Source organism: Pelodiscus sinensis, chromosome 3 (genome assembly GCF_052426305.1).
Source record: "Pelodiscus sinensis isolate ZL-2025 chromosome 3, ASM5242630v1, whole genome shotgun sequence".
Taxonomy (NCBI): domain Eukaryota; kingdom Metazoa; phylum Chordata; order Testudines; family Trionychidae; genus Pelodiscus; species Pelodiscus sinensis.
The window spans coordinates 152,197,408-152,218,739 of NC_143054.1; the positions used below are offsets into that span (position 1 = coordinate 152,197,408).

The 21,332-nt window shown below is 41.1% G+C and overlaps 1 protein-coding gene across 1 annotated transcript in view; it reads right to left on the minus strand.

Annotated features, from left to right (window-relative positions):
• The window catches only part of LOC149525175 (usherin-like), an 86,483-nt gene that overhangs the window by 41,991 nt on the left and 23,160 nt on the right, over nucleotides 1–21,332 (minus strand). Inside the window, exons 3-4 of the mRNA XM_089777450.1 lie at nucleotides 3,496–3,723; nucleotides 1,119–2,635 (exon numbers count right to left, since the gene is read on the minus strand). Coding sequence (XP_089633576.1) covers nucleotides 1,119–2,635; nucleotides 3,496–3,723 — 1,745 coding nt within the window. The remainder of the gene's footprint in view (nucleotides 1–1,118; nucleotides 2,636–3,495; nucleotides 3,724–21,332) is intronic.

Below are 21,332 nucleotides of genomic sequence, written 5' to 3' on the forward strand. Positions count from 1 at the left end.
ACTGGGTTAATGTTGGCCAGAAAGGGCTGTCTTTGGTTACAGAAGGCCAGGTTGGAGGTATTCTGTATCACAAAGTGGATTTATTAGCATAAAGTCATTGGCCTCTTGCTGCTCTAACATGGCCCAGCAGAATTCCCAGGGAATTGCTCAAACTAAAGCGTGTAAACCAGACTCCAAAGCTTCCAAGAAATTATACGCTGATGAGGCCTCCATTTTCTTCTTTACATATCAGAGATAATATCACAGGGAGATCAAATGGTCAACATCACTAAATTACAGTAATAGCTGAATCTAAAGTATTTGGAGAGCCATGTAATCTTTGTCCTTCTGGACTACTGCCTTGATTTTACAAAACATTAACTATATTGTATTATGAGTCTCTTTTAGGATTTAGATTATGTACAGGTCATTGGGGAAAGAGTTGTCCACAATTTAAATAATAAAAATGAACTGCTACACAAGCAGATCAGAGATGTGTGATTAAATAATCAGCAATTTGAAAAAAAATATAAAACAAGCAAGTCTGTTCTCACCTAAATCTGGTACACTATTTTAAATACAGTTTACATTAAAATCTAGAACAGCATGTTTGTGCTTTAAACACAACCCCCCTCCCACTCCCAAATTCATCCCTAATATATCAACTGTCCTTAGTGCAGATACAGCAGTGATGAACTGGCCTACAGATCTTTTCTTTATTTTGAAATTTGGTTTAATAAAAAAAGAAAATCTCTTTTTGAATATAATGGACTAGCAAAATTGTTGGGTTTGGGCAAGGCTACGTGTTTGAGTCTGCAAAGGAGCCCCAAGCTGTCCCTTGTGTTGCACATACTATACTGAAAAGTTAACCTCTCCCAACTTAATACTCAGAGATGGAGTGTTCACTAATGCCAGGGCTGCTTCTAGAGTTGATGTTATCTTGTCTTAGTGAGGAACTTGCAGGAATGAGAACTTCGGAGGTTGACCCATCTGTTCAACTGAAGAAAATTTGAGACATTTTCTCCGCCCCCAGACCTTATTTTTCAGTCTCTAGGAAAGATTTAAATACTAACCCCGACTCAAACTTATCAAACTATTATGTGAAATTCACTCAACAAAACCAAGCATTCAGCACTTACCTATGGTAGGGTCTTAGGTCTGCTTCAACATAGGACTGTCGAGCAAAAGCAATGTGAGAGGTGTTGAAGTGAACAGTTTTCTTTCCCATTTCAGCAGGCTCATGAATAGAAATAGTATAATTTTTTATATCACCATTGACTTTTGCAGGCGGATCCCAAACCACCAAAATCTCCTTTGATCCCCATGCCTGCAATTGAGGTGGTGCCATTCCAGATGGAGCGGAAGGGTCGGTTCTAACTTTAGCTGATGGGCTAGTGGTGCTTCCTTGACTATTGTTTGCAGTCACGGCGTAGCTGTATTCCCTGTCTGATGTTAGTGGGAGGTCAAGGTACCGAGTTTCCAGACCTGAATAAATAAGTGCTCCATCCCTCCTCAGCTCATAACTACTAATTTTACCATTAGGATTAGCTGGGGGTTTCCAGGTGATTTCTATTGTCTCTGATCCTTTGACTAGCAACCTGGGAGCTTCCATATTTAATGGTGGAGCCTCCATTGTTAAAACAGATTGGGGTATGCTAGATGTACAGCCTCCATTAGTGCAGGCAACCAGCATGAAATCATACTGTGTGTCAGGCTGTAGATTTGAAACCAGTCTTGACAAACCTCTCCCAGCATAATACTCTTCATCATTTAACTTTAATACATATTTAGTGATTTCTCCATTTTGAATCTGAGGTGATGACCAAGACACATTAATTTGAGTGGCACTGAGAGCCTGCAGGAATGGGGGGCTTACTAAAGCGGGAGCAGCCTCTAGAGTTTGGATTTTGGCTGGTTCACTGGTAGAGCAGCCCCCTGCTGTACAAGCCACTATCGCATAACTGTACACTGAATAAGGCTGTAAGTCTTCGTCTGTATAGTTGAAAGTTGTAGCATCAAAGCTGAAAGGATAGAAAATCCCATTTTTTTGTAGCTGATATGACTGGAGAATACCATTTGGTTCTTCTGGGGAGAGCCATGAAACGATCACTTGATGGGGGTTAACAGATACATAGGTTAATTTAGGTGGAGCAAGACCTCTAGGGGCCGCTTGACTAGTCTTTGCTACTGACCAAGAGCTATCAGTATAGCCCACTGAATTCCATGCACGTATTTTATATTCATACCTTGTCCATGGCTGTAAACCTTTATCATTATATATAAATGTATTATTATTAGTTTTATATTCTGTGAAAACAATTTCCTCCTCTACTGTTGCTCCTCTGTTCCCTGAAGCATTTTCTTTTGTACGTCTGTGAATAACTTCATAGTGAATTATTTTTCCATTTGGATTAATTGGTTCAGACCAGCTCAGTTCAATGGTGGTGGAATTAACTGACTGGATTATAGGTGCCATCTGAGATGCAGGGGGTGCTTCATCTGTTTGGACTGGCTGTGGTGGAGAGCGAGTGCAACCTGCCACAGTGCAAGCCTCAAGTACCAAAGTGTAGAGCGTGAAAGGCTCCAGGCGTCTAAACAGAAACTGACGAGATAAGCCACTGTATTCCAAATTACCATCATTAAAAATATTGTACATCTGGAAGGGAGGGGAAAAGGAAAAGAAAATAATCAATTGGAGAATTTGCAAATGAATTTCCAGGTAAGATACTTATTTAGCTACAATGTTTATCTTCATAACTTAATGAGGATTGTTAATTTGTGACCCAGATTCTAATTTCCTTAGCTTGTCAATGCTTAAAGAATATTTTATTCTAATTTTCACAATGAATACTGTTTGTTATGACTTGTTTGCTTTTTGCATTTGACTCATCTTGAACAGTGAAATTTTGATTTGTTTGCTTTTTACATTTCACTCACATTGGTGTGAAAATGGCCAATTTCAGTTTAGATTATATATATTTCTTGCCAGTTTCACTATAGGGCTCTCAAATACTACAAAATATGGGTTACAAATCTCGTAGGTTAATATTTTCACCCCAATAAAAACTGTTTAAAATGGATCTATTGAGCTTTAGTTTAAGAAAACCTAACGTGGAGTATAAGGTTAAATTAAGCTGAAAGTATCTCTTGAATAGACACTGTTCTATGAGATGAAGAACAATATTCAACTCATTAGGCCTGTAAACATGGCCTTTAAAAAATACTTTCAAATACTTTGAAAGGCAGGATTTCTTCAGTGTTCTAGATATTCATAATAGTTGCAAGAAAGCACGTAAGTAATCATAAATATCTGAATTTGACTATACATAAAATAACCATTGCTCAGATAATTTCTTCATCATATCATGCTTGCACAGTTTGCATGTGTTGGGGGGCAGGGTATCTCCAAAGAGCTCCTTTTAAAAATCTAGTGATTTTAGCAAGTTTTCAGACATGACATTTGGCATTTTGCTTTTCTTTAAACTGTGATGAATAAATTTTCAGGGTAAAGATTACCGCAATTACTCCATTGGCTTTGGAAGGCTCTGACCATTTAATTAACAATGCCCTGCCATTCTCTTTCTTTTCTACAGTGAAGTTGCTCAAACCACTTGGTGAAGCTTCCAGGGTGGTCACAGAAGTCCAGGGACTTGAAACTTGGCCAGCCTTGTTTACAGCCACAATGTGAATGTGATATGTAGTAAAGGGTTCCAGTCCAAACAAGTGAGCCTGATACTCCATTCCCTGCAGCAAAAATAGAGAACATTTACTCATTTAGTTCCCAAGATAAAGAGGTCTCTGCATTTCTTAAAAGATGGTCTGTCTAGCTTGCAACAATTTGAACAAACCACTTTAAAGAAAAAATGACAGGAAATAAGCAGGGCTAACTAATTTAGATATAAAGTTCATGAGAAGAATAGTGTGAGTCTTTCCATTGGCCAATACATTTAATACTGCAATTTCATTGATTATATAGATGCCAGGAAAAAGGACTGATAATTTAGGTTCTTTTGTATAGCAAAATATATAAATAAAAAAGGTCAATTTCCTTGCTTCAATAAGTTATATTAAGTTGTTACATGTTAACGCTTGAAATTGTTTAATATTTAAGTGTTTGTTGAGCTACCAGAACCTGACACAAATTTTACAGAAATATTAATTTCTTTTTTAAATATTCAAAGTTAGATAATAAATATTTAAATAGTTATTTCCCCACAATGAGTTAGTGCTTTAGATAAATATAGCATCACATCTGAATGACCATTGTGAATATTAAATCTGAAGATGACACAAATACAGATTATAAACATACTTTTCTGACAAATGATTCCTTTTTCCTGTTAAACAGGGCAAACACTGACAAGATTAATAATGCAAAAAAATATATAATTCTTTGTTAGGAATTCCCAGTCATCACTGCCAAAAAAGGGATAAGCTCAAATGCAAATAATAATCTCCTCGAACAGATTATATATAAAAAAGTGTTGGCTGCTGTGGGACATTTAGAGATATTTTTTGTCATAAGAAACATGGAAAGCATGTGGGCTATAAAGCAAAAACATATGTATATTGTCAATAGCAGCACCTGTTCAATTACAGTTTATTTCAGTATGGAGAATTTAGTTCAGCCCCTAGATGGCAATACTATCAAACACTTTTTGTAACATGCGTAGTTAATGATTAACAACCTGCATTCAGTCATCCAACATATTCAAGGCAGCCATTAAAAAATAACAAAACTGATTTCATTATAGATTCTTTTAATAAACATTTATGGCTTAGATCCTTTAAAGTGGAAGCATTCAAATTGCCATGGCCAAAACCCTATACAGCTGAATGCAAAATTATGAACTGTAGGTTAAAAGTACAAAGCTCAAATTGAAGTTCATGCTTGGCATAAAAAACTGGCATCAGAAATTATGTTGGCACAAAACATGATTAAAATTAGCTTTACAATTGGTTGTGGTCCGTATTAATAGTTTTTATAAGGACAGTTATCTATTAGCCTTTAAAAATAGAACTTTTAAAAGCCTAAAATTTACATTCCATGGTTCCAGGGGTGGGGAGAAGAGGGACCACATGACACTAAATTATTGCCTCTGAGTTTTTACACAAAGCTTCAAATGCAGGAATACAAGCATGAGGCAAAAATCAATGGCTCCATGTCTTGTCAACCACACGATTGGGCAGATTCTAGTAGCAACAATGCTACAAAATAAAGAATTTCCTTAAATAAAAAGGAAAAATTGCACAGTTCCAGTAATCTTCTATTGCTTTCCCAGTAACTCCTAGGCTACGTCTAGACTGGCATGATTTTCCGCAAATGCTTTTAACGGAAAAGTTTTCCGTTAAAAGCATTTGCGGAAAAGAGCATCTAGATTGGCACAGACGCTTTTCCGCAAAAGCACTTTTTGCGGAAAAGCATCCGTGCCAATCTAGACGTGCTTTTCCGCAAAATAGCCCCGATCGCCATTTTCGCGATCGGGGCTTTTTTGCGCAAAACAAATCTGAGCTGTCTACACTGGCCCTTTTGCGCAAAAGCTTTGAGCAAAAGGACTTTTGCCTGAACAGAAGCAGCATAGTATTTCCGCAAGAAACACTGATTTCAGACAGTAGGAAGTCAGTGTTCTTGTGGAAATTCAAGCGGCCAGTATAGACAGCTGGCAAGTTTTTCCGCAAAAGCAGCTGTTTTTGTGGAAAAACTTGCCAGTCTAGACACAGCCCTAATGTTTAATTATTTACAATCCTCATCAGTGGTGGAACTGAAATAGAGATGGAGGGATTTTCCTACCTATCCCGTAGAAATGTCAAAACCATTCAGGGATGACTTTTATCCCTAGCTCCTTGTTACTTCTTGAAGAGCAAAATGTTTATAGGTATTCTTTAAAAAGAATGCTTGGGAGAAGTTCTTCTGGCATTTGCTTCTAGGGCTTTGTCGTCCACATCAGCCTCCATGAATGACTCAAATCAAAAGTTGATCTTTATAACATTGGAAAGAGAGTGGAATAAATATTTTCACGGTTATGGCTTTAATATAGTGTTATTTAATGTTCTTCCATGTGACTGTCAGTTCACAAATATTATGGTATTCTATAATAATGGTCAAACATGCTACACCTCTCAGGGTATGTCTACACTACCCCGCTAGTTCGAACTAGCGGGGTAATGTATGCATACCGAACTTGCTAATGATAGATAGCACGGGCTAGATAGTTCGAACTACGTAGCCATTCCGAACCATCTGTACTCCTCGTGGAACGGCTACGTAGTTCGAACTATCTAGCCCGTGCCGCGTGTAGCCGCACGGCACGGGGTTCGCACTAGCCGGCTTTTAAAAATGGCGGCGCTGGCTTTATGCTAATGAAGCCCAGGAAATTCAAATCCCGGAACTTCATTAGCAAGTTCGGTATGCATACATTACCCCGCTAGTTCGAACTAGCGGGGTTGTGTAGACATACCCTCAGAGAGTAGCACTGCAATTTCTGGGGATATTTAGGTACGGAAAGAGGTAGGTTTAAAATCAGGGACAGCATTATCATCACTTCACCTAATGCTGGGTCTAATTCCATATGGCGCCTATAGCCTTGACTTTGCAATCTGATTCGCACAGGTAAACCCATTGAGAACTAAATCAGCTTCAGTGAATTTTGCGTCATCATCAGATGCCTCCTGATGTTCCCAATGAGAGTCTGGACTTCCACATCAATTGCTTCCACAAACATGTGCAGGCTGACATTGTGAACAAACAACCACATGTGACATTTAAACTCAACCATCAGAACACAATGTTATCCACAGCCTCAAAAACAATCCTAACATTATAATCAAAGAGGTCGACAAAGGAGGCACTGTAGTCATCATGAACTGAACAGATTATGAACAGAAGGCTGCCAGACAACTCACCAACACCACTTTCTACAGGCCTCCTGGGGAAGTAAAAAAACCAGATTGACAGAGCTAAAGGAGTACCCAGGAGTCTGCTTCTTTAAGATAGGCCCAATAAGGAAAATCACAGATACCACTACAGCCCCCAACTTAAACCCCTCTGGTGTATCATTAATAATCTACAACCTGTCCTGGGTAATGATCTCTCATTCTCACAGGCCTTGAGAGACAGGCTAATCTTCACCTACAGACAACTCCCTAATGTGAAGCAAATGCTCTCCAGCAACCATACATCACACCTCAGACATACTCACCTAGGAACCTACCCCTGCAATAAACCCCATTGCCAACACTGTCCACACATCTATACAAGTGCTACCATCAAAGGACCTAATCACATAAGCCACAACATCAGAGGCTCATACACCTGTATATCCTCTACTGTGATCTATACTGTCATGTGCTGGCAGTGCCCCTCTGCCAAACTGTGTATTGGCCAAACTGGACAGTCTCTATGACAGAAGATTAAAGGATATAAAACTGACATCAGAAATGGTAACACATAGAAACCTGTAGGAGCAAATTTTATCTTACCTAAGCACTCTTCTACATAGGAAAGTAGCCACTCTTCTACATAGGAATTTAAAAAACCAACTACAGAGAGAAACTGGCCTTCGTATGAAAGGTCCCGAACAAAGACATGAACTGGATGGGTTACTATATTGAAAACCCAACAGACATCAAAAGTTAAGCATGGGACACTTCCAGCCCACTCAGCCTCATTAGCACCGACACTACAATCAATAGGTACTTTTATTTTTTACCCCTTTCCCTCTTCCTTCTTTTTCTGCTACATAGAGGGATCCCCTACCCCCCATTTTTTCTCTACTCTGCTCATCTAAGGAAATGGATTTTGCTCATGAAAGTTCATGATACTATACATATTGTCTACACAGCGGGGCTAAAGTCGAAATAAGCTGTGCAACGTGAGCTACATCAATTGCGTAGCTCAAGTTGACATAGCTTATTTTGGTTTTTGGCGCTGTCTACAGAGCAGGAAGTTCGAGAAAGAGCACTCTTCCTCCAACTTCTCTTATTCCTAGTAAAATGAGGGTTATGGGAGTCGGGATAAGACGTCTTCCAGTGCAACATTATTTCGACGTTATGTTGAAATAACTGCTTGTAGTGTAGAAGTGGACAATGTTATTTTGGAATAACATTAGTTATTCTGAATAAACACTGGTGTGTAGACGTACCCTGAGGTAGTAAAGGACTACTCATTGTTTCTTCTGCATCATAATAAGAATCCACCTCTCTAGACCAGAAGTCAACACCTGTGAATCAGATTGCAGGGTCAAGACCATCGCATGGAACACCCTCACAATCCTTGCTTGCAAAGCTACCCTACATTCAAATCCCCTAAATATACAATGCTTCCATGTTGCCTACCCGGCGTGAATTCATTCATCATTAAAAACTGCCAAACAAAACTTTAAATGAAATATCAGTATATTTGCAGACCATAGCTGAGTAAACATGAGATCTGAAGGATGTAATCATTCTTCCCATCCTTGTTGTTTTCAAATTATCAATCTCTAGCTTCATTCTGAATTGGACCAAAACCAATGGGCCCAACTGGACCAAAACCAATTTTTTCAAAAACTATAAATCAGAAGGAGGGGAGGGAAATCATTTTGGAAGCACCAACACATTTAGCATTTTCAAAATGAAATGTTCCCTCTAGGAGCCTTGTCACAGTTTCAGGGTTACTGCACCTGTGTTCCCCTATCCATGGTCCCTCAAGAATACACACATAAAGGTTTCTAATTCCTAGTCACTCCCTTTCTTTCACAGACACCTGTATCTCTCTTTCTCTTTGCTGGGAATTTTAAGGCTGCACAACTCCCTCCCTTACACTGCAATATCCCAGCAAGCCAGACTGTCTCAACAGACTCATGCCTACAGCTATAAGTTATTTCACAGCTGCTTTGAAGCAAGCACATTTATTCTTAAGATGAAATCATTACTGAGAAAACATTAAAAACCCAATAAATGTTTCTATACATATGCTAACAGCATACCGGGCTCACTAATTAGTGTACACTAATTAGTAGCATGTGAAAACCTTCCAACCCTTCCTGAAGGATTGGGGCTTGTTATGCTAAAAGGGCCTATACATTTATTGTAATTGTGAGTTCAACTTTTAAAAGGAAATGCAAGTTCATAAATTACCACAAGAATCTGCAATAAATGTTGATGGAAAAATACATGAAAGGGAGATAGAAGGACTAGATCAACCCAAACATAAAGGCCAACTGATATAATTCAAGGACTTTGTTAAAATCATGCCTCACAAACTCAGTGTATGACCAAAAATCCATGAACCAAAATGGATATGCTGGAAATATGAGAACTAATTCATGGACAAAATAATCAGAGGATGGACTATTTGACTATCACTCCCTCTTGGGGCCTTTAAAGAAAGAGACCTTAGGAGAAAACTTGGCTACTGGGGCTATCTTTACCATCCCGGCCGCCACTCTCACCATCTCCTGGGCCCCTGAGCCTTCTGATCTTGAGAGAGATTGTGCAGACTGGACCAGGAAAAAGGAGTCTGATAACATCACCACGCCTGCCAACTGAATCCTGAACATGTGGGACTTGTCTCTCTCTTCCCTCCAATGCATCATTTTCCTTCCTGACTTGATTTCTTCTCTTTCCTATCTCTCTTTTTTCTTCTGTCTAAGAGGTGCTTGGAGGAGCTGGCCAAGATGGTATATTTTGGAACTGTGCCACAAGCCTGTGACAAAAAAGGCAGCTAAGACAATGCCCTGAAAAGTCCAAAGCTGGAACGTTTTTTCCAGGTTTTGAAGTAGCTGATAAAACGACATGTTGTGCTTGTGTTTTTACAGCAGCGAGGTTCAAAGAGCAAGTCAACACCAGAGCATGCTGGCTCCAGCTGAACTAGTGTAAGGCTGTCTAGCAGCAGTGAAAATCACATCTCTCAGCTGCAGCTTAAACATATCCTCAGAGTAAGGTTGCCAGGTGTCTAGTATTTTCGACTCCTGTCTGGTAAAAAAATTCAGAAAATACCAGACACTTGAAATGTGTCCCCTTCCAGGAGGCAAAAATATTGGACACCTGGCAACCCTGCGACACACTCAGCAACTGGGTCCCACCCCTGGCCTCTCCCCCTCGAACCTTTGTTTACCTGGGGGACCTCGATCAAGAAAACAAGATGGCTGCTGGCAAAAAGCCCGAGGAGCTGAAGCAAGGGGAAGCAAGGGGAAGCAATGCCTTCCCTGGGTCTTAGCTCAACCTCTCCCCTCTAGCACGTAAATTGGCCATGCTGTTTTAATGCTGTTTTATTTTATTTTTGCTTAATAATTCTTGAGGTCCTTTTTTTCCCCAACAACTTTGGTCTCCCAAGTTTACTCCCAAGTTTTCACCTCTCCTAAAAACTACATGCTTACAAATAGGGCGAACAGATACCAAATGAGAAATATTGTGACAGTGTGTGGGGTAATAAGTGCCTATATAAGAAAAAGCCCCAATAAAATCAGAACAGATGGGGTATGCCTACACAACAGTGCTATTTCGGGATAATGGACGTTACCCTAAAATAGTGTTCTGCACAACTTACAGCAAGCCCGTTATTTTGAAATATATTTGAAATAACAGGCTTGTTATTCTAACATCCCATAAACCTTGTTGCACGAATATTAAGGGACTTGTTGGAATAGCACTCTATTTCGCAATTAACATTGTTTAGACAGTGCCAAATTTTGAAATAGGCTATCTCAAAATAAACTATGCAATTTGTATAACTCAGATTGCATAGCTTATTTAAAGTCACCCTTTTTACAAAACCTTTTGACCCTGTTGTCACCTGTGTAGTCACCTTATTTACAAAATTAAACTTAAAAATACAAGTGTCACAGGACACTGTTACTGAAAGTTTGCTTACTTTCTCAATTTTACCATATAATTATAAAATACATTAATTCAGATATAAATATTGTACTTATATTTCAGCATATAGAATATAGAGCAGTATAAGCAAGTCATTGTCTCTGAAATTTTAGTTTGGACTGACTTTGCTAGTGGTTTTTACATAGCCCTGTTTTAAAATTACACAAATATCTAAGTAATGTACCCCTGGAAGATCTTTGTTTCCTCAGGGATATGCATACTCCTGGTTGAGAACCGCTGCTGCAAAGTGTCTAGCACATTTTAAATTGCAATACAAACAGATAATGATACTTTGTCCAGCTAATTTCACTGTTCCGACTGTAAACTCTGATAAAAGTTATTTAAAATAAAACATTTGTAACATAGTTTCAAAATATAAAAGGAGGGATATGACGCATGAATAATGTATGCATTTAGACTCACTTCAGATTGACTCTTGTTTGGTTGCTTTTTAATTCATGAGCACTGAAGTCACTTAAAGTCCAGAAACAAATTAACATAGTCTTTCAGGCAGCTGAAAAGCAGTGGCATACAGAATGCAATGAGCATGGCTTCTTGACTAACCTCTTCTGAGTAGCCTGCTTGGGGAGGGGGGAAGGGAAGTTGGGGGGTAGTCAAGCCTACTCAGAGTCTTAAGAATTCTGACAGTTTTACCCTATCTACTGTGATTGCTTTTGACTACTTGAAGTGCCCCAAAGGTGACAACAGGGTCAAGAGGTTTTTGTAGGTTGAAAATGATCAAAAATTAGCATTGATCTGTAGCTGTCAATAATACTCCGTGTGAGTAGACTCTCTGCACAAATGTTTAAACTGCATAAAGCCACACAACCTACTCATCTTTGAATCTATTGATCAGATGATCCAGCACTTTGTACTCTATTTTAAGATAACCCAACTTACCCACTGCCTAAGACTCAGGATATGAGTTTGAAAAATAATTGCCATATTTGGAGTGCTGCTGTACCATTTGAGAACTGACGATAAGGTAATATGGATATTTATCACTTCTTTTGGGAGTAATCATCAAAAAGCAGACAGTAATCAATCAGCTATGGTAATTATCTATGAAGACTATTTCTGTTTTCAATATACTAGAAGAAATTATTTCTCATCTTCTCATCTTTTCTCTGTTTTCACTTTACATCACCCAATGTTCCTCGGTTTTCTTCAATACAATGTCAAGAAGCCAGATCATTCCTTCTACGAGTAATATCCTACTCTGCTTGGTAGCACCAGGTTCCTTCAACCCCCACTCCCTCCCACACACACACCCGGCACACACACAATGAACCCCAGTGGATCAGGGATCCATGCCTTAGTGTTTAACATTGCACCAGACATCAGCGAAGCATCTCATAAAAAGATGCTACCTTTCCAGAAACCTGTCCATGGAATCTCACTTGGTAAAGTTCCAGAGGTATCAAACATTGTATAGAGTTTCATTTAAGCAGCGCTACCAGCATGGTAGAATGGAGGACGAGGGTCCTTGGGGTTGGTTTGGGGCACAGGGCTTCTGGAGGGATCATCAGGTACTGGAGACCATAGACCCTGACCATTTTACATATTGGTGTGTAAACTATAATCATTTACATGAATTTATTCCTGAATATTAAACAATTAAATGGCTGCTTGTTTTTAGACCAAGAACAACATTTTCCAACTTGGAAACCTGAAGTCATTTTCAGAGGCATGGTGCGCACAATAAAGTCAATGGGAGTTGAAGGTGTTTGGTACTTCTGAAAATCAAGCTCTTTATAGTTGGGCACCTACATATGGATTTATGAACATAATGTCAAACACCCAGATCTGGAAATTTTATTCTACATGGCTATGTCTATACTGCAAGCCTCTTTCGAAAGAGAGCGTCTAGACTGTACGCGGAACTTTCGAAAAAGCAAGCCGCTTTTTCGAAAGAAAGCAACAAGTGAGTCTGGATGCCCTCTTTCTAAAAAGCCCTGTTTGCTTTCAAGAACGCCTTTTTTCAAAAGAGCACTTTCGAAAAAAGGCGTTCTTCCTCGTGCAATGAGGTTTACCGCCCTCGAAAGAAAAGCCGCGTTCTTTCGATTTAATTTCGAAAGAACACGGCTGCAGTCTAGACGCAGGTGAAGTTTTTTCGAAAAAAGGCTACTTTTTTCGAAAAAAACCCTGAGTCTGGACACAGCCCATTAGTGTAAAAGGGGCAGAGTGGGATTTTCAAAAGCATCTAGGAGCCTAACATAAGTGACAGAGGAGAACAATTCTCATTGATTTTTGATTGAATTTGTCCTCATCTATGATTTAGTGCTTAGGAAAAAACCCACTTGCAAGGTATTAAAATTTTATTAAAGCTAATGTTACAAATGTATATAATACACAGGTTAAGAAAAGAGTGTCTGTTCATCTCGGATAGTGCTTAGATTATTCATAAATACAAAAGTATACAAATAGTACATAATCAGCAATACCCAAAATTAAGGGAATAATTTTTACAGTACAGCTGAGATATTAGCATCTAAGGGTACACTTACACAGCAGTGTTACTTCAGAATAACTGACATTATTCCGAAATAACATAGTGTGCATCTACACTACAAGCCTTTATTTTGAAATAATGTTGAGCTGGAGGACTTTGATGAGGAGTAAAGGAAGTCAAAGGAAGAGTGTTGTTCCTTTGACTTCCTGCTTTATAGACAACACGAAAAGCTGAATTAAGCTATTTCAACTCAAGCTACGCAACTTACGTAGCTAAAGAGGTGTTGCTCAGTTTGACTTTAGCCCTTCTGTGTAGATGTACCCTTAGCAGAGTTTCCTGTAAGGTGTGTATCTGCATGGGTGCACACCAAGAATTTCATTCTCGTCCACCCCCTCAGCATAGTCATGGAGCTGCAGCACCAGCTGCTCCTGCGCCAGGGCCACATGCCTGGTGACTGCCCAATCCAAGAGCAGCTGGGCAGCCACCACATGGCCTGCATAGTGAGGAGCAGTGTGGAGGAGAGACAAATGCCAGGGGGTCATGAGGATACAATGAGGGGAAAGGGCAGGAGGAGCAGAGGGGGAGGGAAGGAAAAGTGTCAGTGGGGGTGAGAGAAGGGAGGGGACAGGGTGATGCTGGGTGAAAAGAGGGACAATGGGAGCAAAAGGAAGGAAGGGGGGAGTATATGCCGGGAGAAGAGGGATTGAAAGGAGGGGTGGGCATGAAGAAGGCAGGTGATGGAATAAGTCATATTTGAGGGTGCAGAGGGGCATGAAGAGAACTGGGGCAGAGGATGGTGAGGGGGTGGGCACTAGGGACAGAGAGGGCAGGTGTTGGGAGGGCAGGGGCAGTGAGGGAAGGGGAGGCATCAGGATGGTGAAAGGGAGAAGGGAAGGGGAAGATACCAGGGGTATTGTGGGGGGTGAAGCAGACAGGCTGACATGGGGAGGGGAGTAGAGGGGAGGTATGGCACCAGAAGGCAGAGGAGAGAGGTAGGACAGGTGGGTAGAGGGAGGTGTTAGGAGAGGGGATGGGGAAGGGAGGTAGAGAAGGGGTGAGCACAGGGGGAAGGGTAGGTTCAGGGGTTAGAGAGGAAGAGAAGGGGGGCATGTCCCAGGAGGGCTGAGGGGAGTGAGGAAGGCAGGAGCCAGGACATCAGAGAAGGATGAGGGGTGGGGTGCAGCAGGCACCAGGGGAGGAAGGGAGAGGGTAAAGGGAGCGGGTAAGGGGAGGGTGGGAGACATGAGAAAAGGATGAGGTTTATAAGATATTTATTAATAACTTAGGTGCCGTGGTGGCTCACATTCGAACAAGTGTAATGAACTCAATACCGGTGTACAAGACAAAACTCCCTCAGCTCATGGATAGAAAATTTTAGAGGGCACACTGACCCTAAGTGTTTTGGTATATCACTTATGAAAATTTTACAGATGGCTGCAGAGATCAAATACAGGTTGGGCCTCCCTTGTCTGGCACCCATGAGACTTGAATAGTCCCACACAATGGCATTTGCCAAATGAGGCGCTCCCCACCGCCCCAGACCTGGCCAGGGCTGCTACCCTGGCCCTGCTACCTTCAGCCCTAACTGGGGCTGTTTTTCTTGCTGCCAGCCCTGACCAAGGCTGGGCTCTCTGCCATACTGGCTCTCCTGGGGCTGGGCTCCCTCCCACAGTGCTTTTGAACCTGGCCAGATGGGGCTTTCTGGTCCAATGATATTCATGGTCCTGCCGGACCACAGATGTTGCCAGACCAGAGAGTCCCAGATTTTAGAGGTTCATCCTGTATATCAATGAGTGAAGATTGTCCTTCAGGCACTGAGAATTTAACACAAGTTATCTATTAGAAAAGAAACCACCAGGAAAGTATCTGAGGGTATGTCTACACTACCCCGCTAGTTCGAACAAGCGGGGTAATGTAGGCATACCGCAATTGCAAATGAAGCCCGGGATTTGAATTTCCCGGGCTTCATTGGCATAAGCGGGGCGCCGCCATTTTTAAATCCCCGCTTGTTTGAACCCCGTGCCGCGCGGCTACACGCAGCACGAACTAGGTAGTTCGAACTAGGCTTCCTAGTTCGAACTACCATTACTCCCCATGAGGGTGTAGGAAGCCTAGTTCGAACTACCTAGTTCATGCCGCGTGTAGCCGCGCGGCACGGGGTTCGAACGAGCGGGGATTTAAAAATGGCGGCGCCCCGCTTATGCAAATGAAGCCCGGGAAATTCAAATCCCAGGCTTCATTTGCAATTGCGGTATGCCTACATTACCCTGCTTGTTCGAACTAGCGGGGTAGTGTAGACATACCCTGAGTTATTTTCTAAACTCCTCTCTTCAAGACTCCAAATGATTCCACTTTATCCCCAGCTCCTGCCTATATCCCCTTTTATTCCTCAGCCAGCTCTATCCTCTCAATCGTCTCTCTAGTTAAACTTCCTTACCTCTTTATCATGCACTGAGGTGCATATCACATATGATCTCCTTCACCTGGACGTCACTTGCAGCACACTCCTACTTGTATGCTCCAGGTGCCCTCCATATTTCCTCCTTCAAGTTCCTTCTTAAAAGCCACTCCCTGCCTGAATCCCATCCACCAATATGTTCTTGTCCTTGAACTCTTTATTGATTAACTCATGTTAATTAACCCACATATTTTGCAATTCTACTCCTCTAGCAAATGGCATGATCTTGTATGTAAGTTTTCATTTGTATACTATTGCAATGGGCTGTGTCTACACTGGCATGAATTTCCGGAACTGCTTAAAACGGAATACTATTCCGTTTTCAGTTTTTCCAGAAAAGGAGCGTCTACATTGGCAGGCTGCTTTTCCGGAAAAGACTACTGGGCTGTCTACACTGGCCCTTTTCCGGAACAGTGTTCCAGAATAAGGACTTATGCCCGAGCGGGAGCAGAATAGTTTTTCCGGAATAGCGGCTGATTTTGTACAGTAGAGCGTCGTTGCTTTTCCGGAAATTCAAGGGCCAGTGTAGACAGCTCGCAGCTTATTCCGGAAAAGTGGCTGATTTTCCGGAATAAGTGGCCCAGTGTAGACACAGCCTTGGGGTTCTAGTCCTGGTAGCTGTAAAGAAACCCTTTAGCAAGTTAACCAAATTTAAACTAGTGCAATGTTAATCTAGCTGAATCTGTACAATCATTCTGAAAGGGGTGACCATCTGATCGGCTATGTCTACACTGGCATGAATTTCCGGAAATGCTTAAAATGGAATACTATTCCGTTTTCAGTTTTTCCGGAAAAGGAGTGTCTACATTGGCAGGCTGCTTTTCCGGAAAGTAGCAGACAAATCTGGGCAGATAGGTCAGGCTGAACATCATATATTTGACTATAATAGGGTATGTCTACACTACCTTCCTAATTCGAACTAGGAGGGTAATGTAGGCATACCGCACTTACAAATGAAGCCCGGGATTTGAATTTCCCGGGCTTCATTTGCATAAGCCGGGCGCCGCCATTTTTAAATCCCGGCTAGTTTGAACCCCGTGCCGCGCGGCTACACGCGGCACGGAGTAGCTAGTTCGGATTAGGGTTCCTAATTCCATGAGGAGTACAGCTAGTTCGGATTAGGAAACCTAATCCGAACTAGCTACTTCGTGCCGCGTGTAGCCGCGCTGCACGGGGTTCGAACTAGCCGGGATTTAAAAATGGCGGCGCCCGGCTTATGCAAATGAAGCCCGGGAAATTCAAATCCCGGGCTTCATTTGCAAGTGCAGTATGCCTACATTACCCCCCTAGTTCGAACTAGCGGGGTAGTGTAGACATACCCATAGGGTTAAAAAAAGAGGATAACGTTAGGGAGGATAGGCCCATCAATGGCTATTAGCCAGGACGGGCAGGGATGGTGTCCCTAGCCTCTGTCAGAAGCTGGGAATTGGTGACAGGGGATGATTCCTTGTTCTGTTCATTCCCTCTGAAACACCTGGCATTGACCACTGTCAGCAGACAGGATACTGGGCTAGATGAATCTTTTGGTCTGACCCGATATGGCCATTTTTATGTTCTTATGTTATCTGAATTGACCAAAGCTGAACCTCAGCAAGGGGGCAAGTGTAGAATAAATATAGTGTGTAAAGAGTCTTGTTAGAGCAGTTTGGGAATTCTACTTGCTGGAACCCACATTAGATCCAATCCTGCAAACACCGTCACATGTAGCCCCAACCAATTCTTCCAATTTATCCATCATGTGCCACCAAGATCTATGGCACTTTTAAGAAAAATAAGAATAATGACTGCTGCAACCATGTCTTACTGTGATTTTGTGCTTAGGCATCTGAGTACACTATTTGGGTGTTAAGGGTTAATGTTAAATTTGTCCTGATACAGTGAGTGAATCATAATTTTCATTAGAAATATTGGCTGATGGCCAGGATCAGGTTAGGATTTTTTGTTAGAACATAAGACTTGCCATGCTAGATCACTGTGATGATTTAACTAGCCCAGTATCCTGTTTCCTAGAGCAGACAGGAGTAGAGCAAGTTCTTCAGAGGAAGGTACAAGGATCTCAGTAATGCACTACACTGGAATAATCTGCCTACTGGGGAGGTAAGCCCTGGCACTTGGCTGGCTTATGTCCTAAAGCATGAGGGTTTCTGTCTTTTTAAAATCCTATATAATGTAACTGAGGATGCTTTCATTATCCATACAAATGTCTAATGTGATTTTGACTGAGCTCCTGGCTTCAGTGATATCTTGTGTCACTGCAACACTACTTTGAAATAACTAGCGGTATTCCAAAATAACTTAGTCCATGTCTACACAGCAGGCAGTTATTTTGAAATAGTGTCAAAATATTGTCAAGATGGAGGACTACTAACTCCAGCTCCTGTGACCCTCATTGTATGAGGAGTGAGGGAAGCTGGAGGAAGAGTGCTCTATTTCGAAATAAGTGCTGTGTAGACACTCCCTATTTTGAAATAAGCTACACAATTGACGTAGCTCAATTTGTGTAGCTTATTTTGAGTTAAGCCCTGTAGTGTAAACGCACCCTGAGTTGTATGTGTTGTGTAAAAATTTCCTTTGGTAAATATTACATTGTTGCTTATTGGTTTCTTTGGCTGTCCTCTCATTATTACTGTATGAGGGACAGTAAAATGCAGCCTGTCAGTTGTGCACACTAAAAATAAGACAATTTTGCAATTATATTAGACATTCACACACGATCTCAGAGCATATTATGAACATTAATTAAGCTTCACAACATCCCTGTAAGTTAATGCTTGCAGCTACAAAAGTATTATTGTTGTTGTTCCTATTTTATATTGCTAAAAGAGGCAGTCATATTATTATTAATCACAGCCTTATTTTATTCCCTTTCCTCAATCGCTTTCAGTCCTTGCACTTTCACCCAACACACAGAAAAAGAGCAGCTCTAACTGCTGTTAAGTAGAGGAAGATAACGCAGCCTCAAGGCAATTCACAACTTTAAATCCCTGTTCCCCATCAACAAAAAGAAAAATAGATGCTAAATTTTAAAGGGAAATAAACTATTTTTACTCCCTATTGTTTTATTATTCTTTTCCTCTGCCCTTCAGAGAATGGTCCAAGTAAACCTAACCTGCCAAAAGCTCTGTCACTTCTATCCTATGCTATAAAACAATGATAAATAACTGATTTCAAGCTAAATGTTAAAGGCCGTATTTTGCCTGGGGATGTGTGCTCCATTTAAAGTTCAAGAGAACCACATATGTGCAACCAAGGGCACAATTTGGCCCTTAAAATTAAATAAACATTTTCAAAATTTGTAGGCCAAATATTGCATTGACAAGTTGACACTTAAAGTCCTTCCTTCAGGATTTTAAATGTGTCTGTTTTTGGCTTAACTAATCAATCCCCCAGAGGAAAGCATAATATCTAGGTGCTGGGATTGGTAATGTGGACACAGAGCCTTCCACCTCTGAGTCTCCAGTTCAAATCCAGGTTGGTTGATAGAGAATGAAAGCAATTGAGTTCTAATGGTGTAACCCACGCACGTAGTGGGTTTGGCTCACTGTTCCATATAGTGGCACTTATCCACTTACAGCAGAGAGATAAGAATGAGTGTGCTCTACATCCTAAGCTGAGCAGCAGCTGGCTTTATAGTGAGTCATGCATTGAAGTCCCAGGTTCAAATCTGCCTGGTGGCAGTTACAAGGGCAGTCAAATGGTTCAGAGGACGGGACATGAGTTGCATCTCACTCCAGTTACATGTGCTCACATCAGAAAAAACAACCACACTATAGAAATGTGCCCTGTTTGGCAGCTCTTCTCAGCAGAGCCCCATGGACTTGGTGGCTATGGAGCCTGGACTGCTTTTGTACCCATTAGTGCTTTGGGCTGAACAAAGTGACCCCTTGAATTCACTTCAGTTAAGTCAACCAAGGTTCAATATTTTGGGTGAACCCTAGCAGAGGAAGTTCACCCAATCTTCAACCAACTGCCATCCTCAGCAGCTGCTCCTCCCCTCATCAACCCATGCTCTCTCCCCTCCACACATTGCTACCTTCAGGAGAGGTACGGCAGCTGACATCTCCCTCATACCTGATGGACACTCCCCCATATATGGCTTCAGTTCTGGATCGCTGTTTAATCCTAAAGGCCTGCTGGGGTCCTAGAAAGTGCCCTGAACACTATTCTTCAGCCGTACGAGAGGAAAGACCTCTCTCCATTGAGCTTCTGGCACTGCTCCATAAGGCTCATTACAGCAACAAGGAAATGCTGACGTGACCTTAGCAACAGTATGCTAAGAAAGGAAGCTCCACAATTCCCAGCAAACAGTAGAACATGCTAACAGGAAGGCGTGTTTGTGTGATGGGAAGACACCTTCCCTAGGAGGTGTGAATGGCTTAAATTCACTTCTCCAACTGGGGTTTTGCTTCCAATCTCCCTGTGGTGTTCTTATAGCTACAGCTGTAGTTCCTTCTGCTCAAGATTAAAGTAGGTTGTTGGGGCAATGAAGAGAGGTATGCTGCCCCTGTTCTTCAAAGTGGAGACTTCAGTTTTCTGTGCATAAAGTCACATATATGTAAAAACAGATAATCCAATTGCTCTGAAACGAACAGTAGATAATCTGGTGTACAGAGATTCTAGGGACCAAGGAAGTAGGAACACAAGCAATATTGTGAGGTTAATTTATGTGTGTTTCTATTTATTAAACGCTCCTCTGCGCAAGTCTGGAAATTATAAAACCACATATTTTTGTCTGTTAAAAAAATTGCATCACACCCTTATGCTGTGAGTCAGGATTACCCAGTGCAAACTTCATTTTTGACCACAGAACAGGTGGTCTGAGCATAAAGGAGTTGATTCACTTTCTCTTAGCTGATCATCCTATGATCTGTCCTAATTAGATGCTAATAGCAAAGAGAAGTTAATACATTTTTGTTGGGTTATACTTTAAAATTATTTAAAAATTATTGGCTTATTTCAGATTTTGTCTTTTCTTTGGATATTTCAGTTAATATGGGAATTAAAATAAGGCATTAAGTCGGTAGACACAGAGCCAGATTAGAGCAAAACAAATTATGCTGTGTTTAGGACTGGGAAATTTTTATAGCACATTTATTGACTCAAGAATATTAACTTGTAAGTTCATTGTTGCAGAGTAGCATCTATAATTTATGTGCATTATTTGTGTTATAAAGGAGAAAACAAAATGAAATCACAGAGATTTAGTCATCATGGGCCAGATTTATAAAGGTATCTAGTCATCTGAAGATGCAGATAGGTGGTTAAAGGGATTTTCAAAAGCACCCAGACTCCTAAACCCCCTCTGATTTCAGCAGAAGTTAGATGCTTCAGTGTTTTTGAAATTCCCAACAGATGCCTATTGGTTCACTTAAATGCTGTTTTAAACAGTCATCCCTATGCCTCTATATACTGCGTGGATAGACCAAAAATACTGCAAATGATTTTTTTCCTCCTTTGGTTGTTAGAATTTGTGACTTTTGTTCAGTTGATCTATGTCTTGAAAAAGATTCAGTAAGGTTAGCAGTAATCATTTGGGCTATGTTTACACTGCAATGCTATTTCGGGATACCTGCGTATCCCGAAATA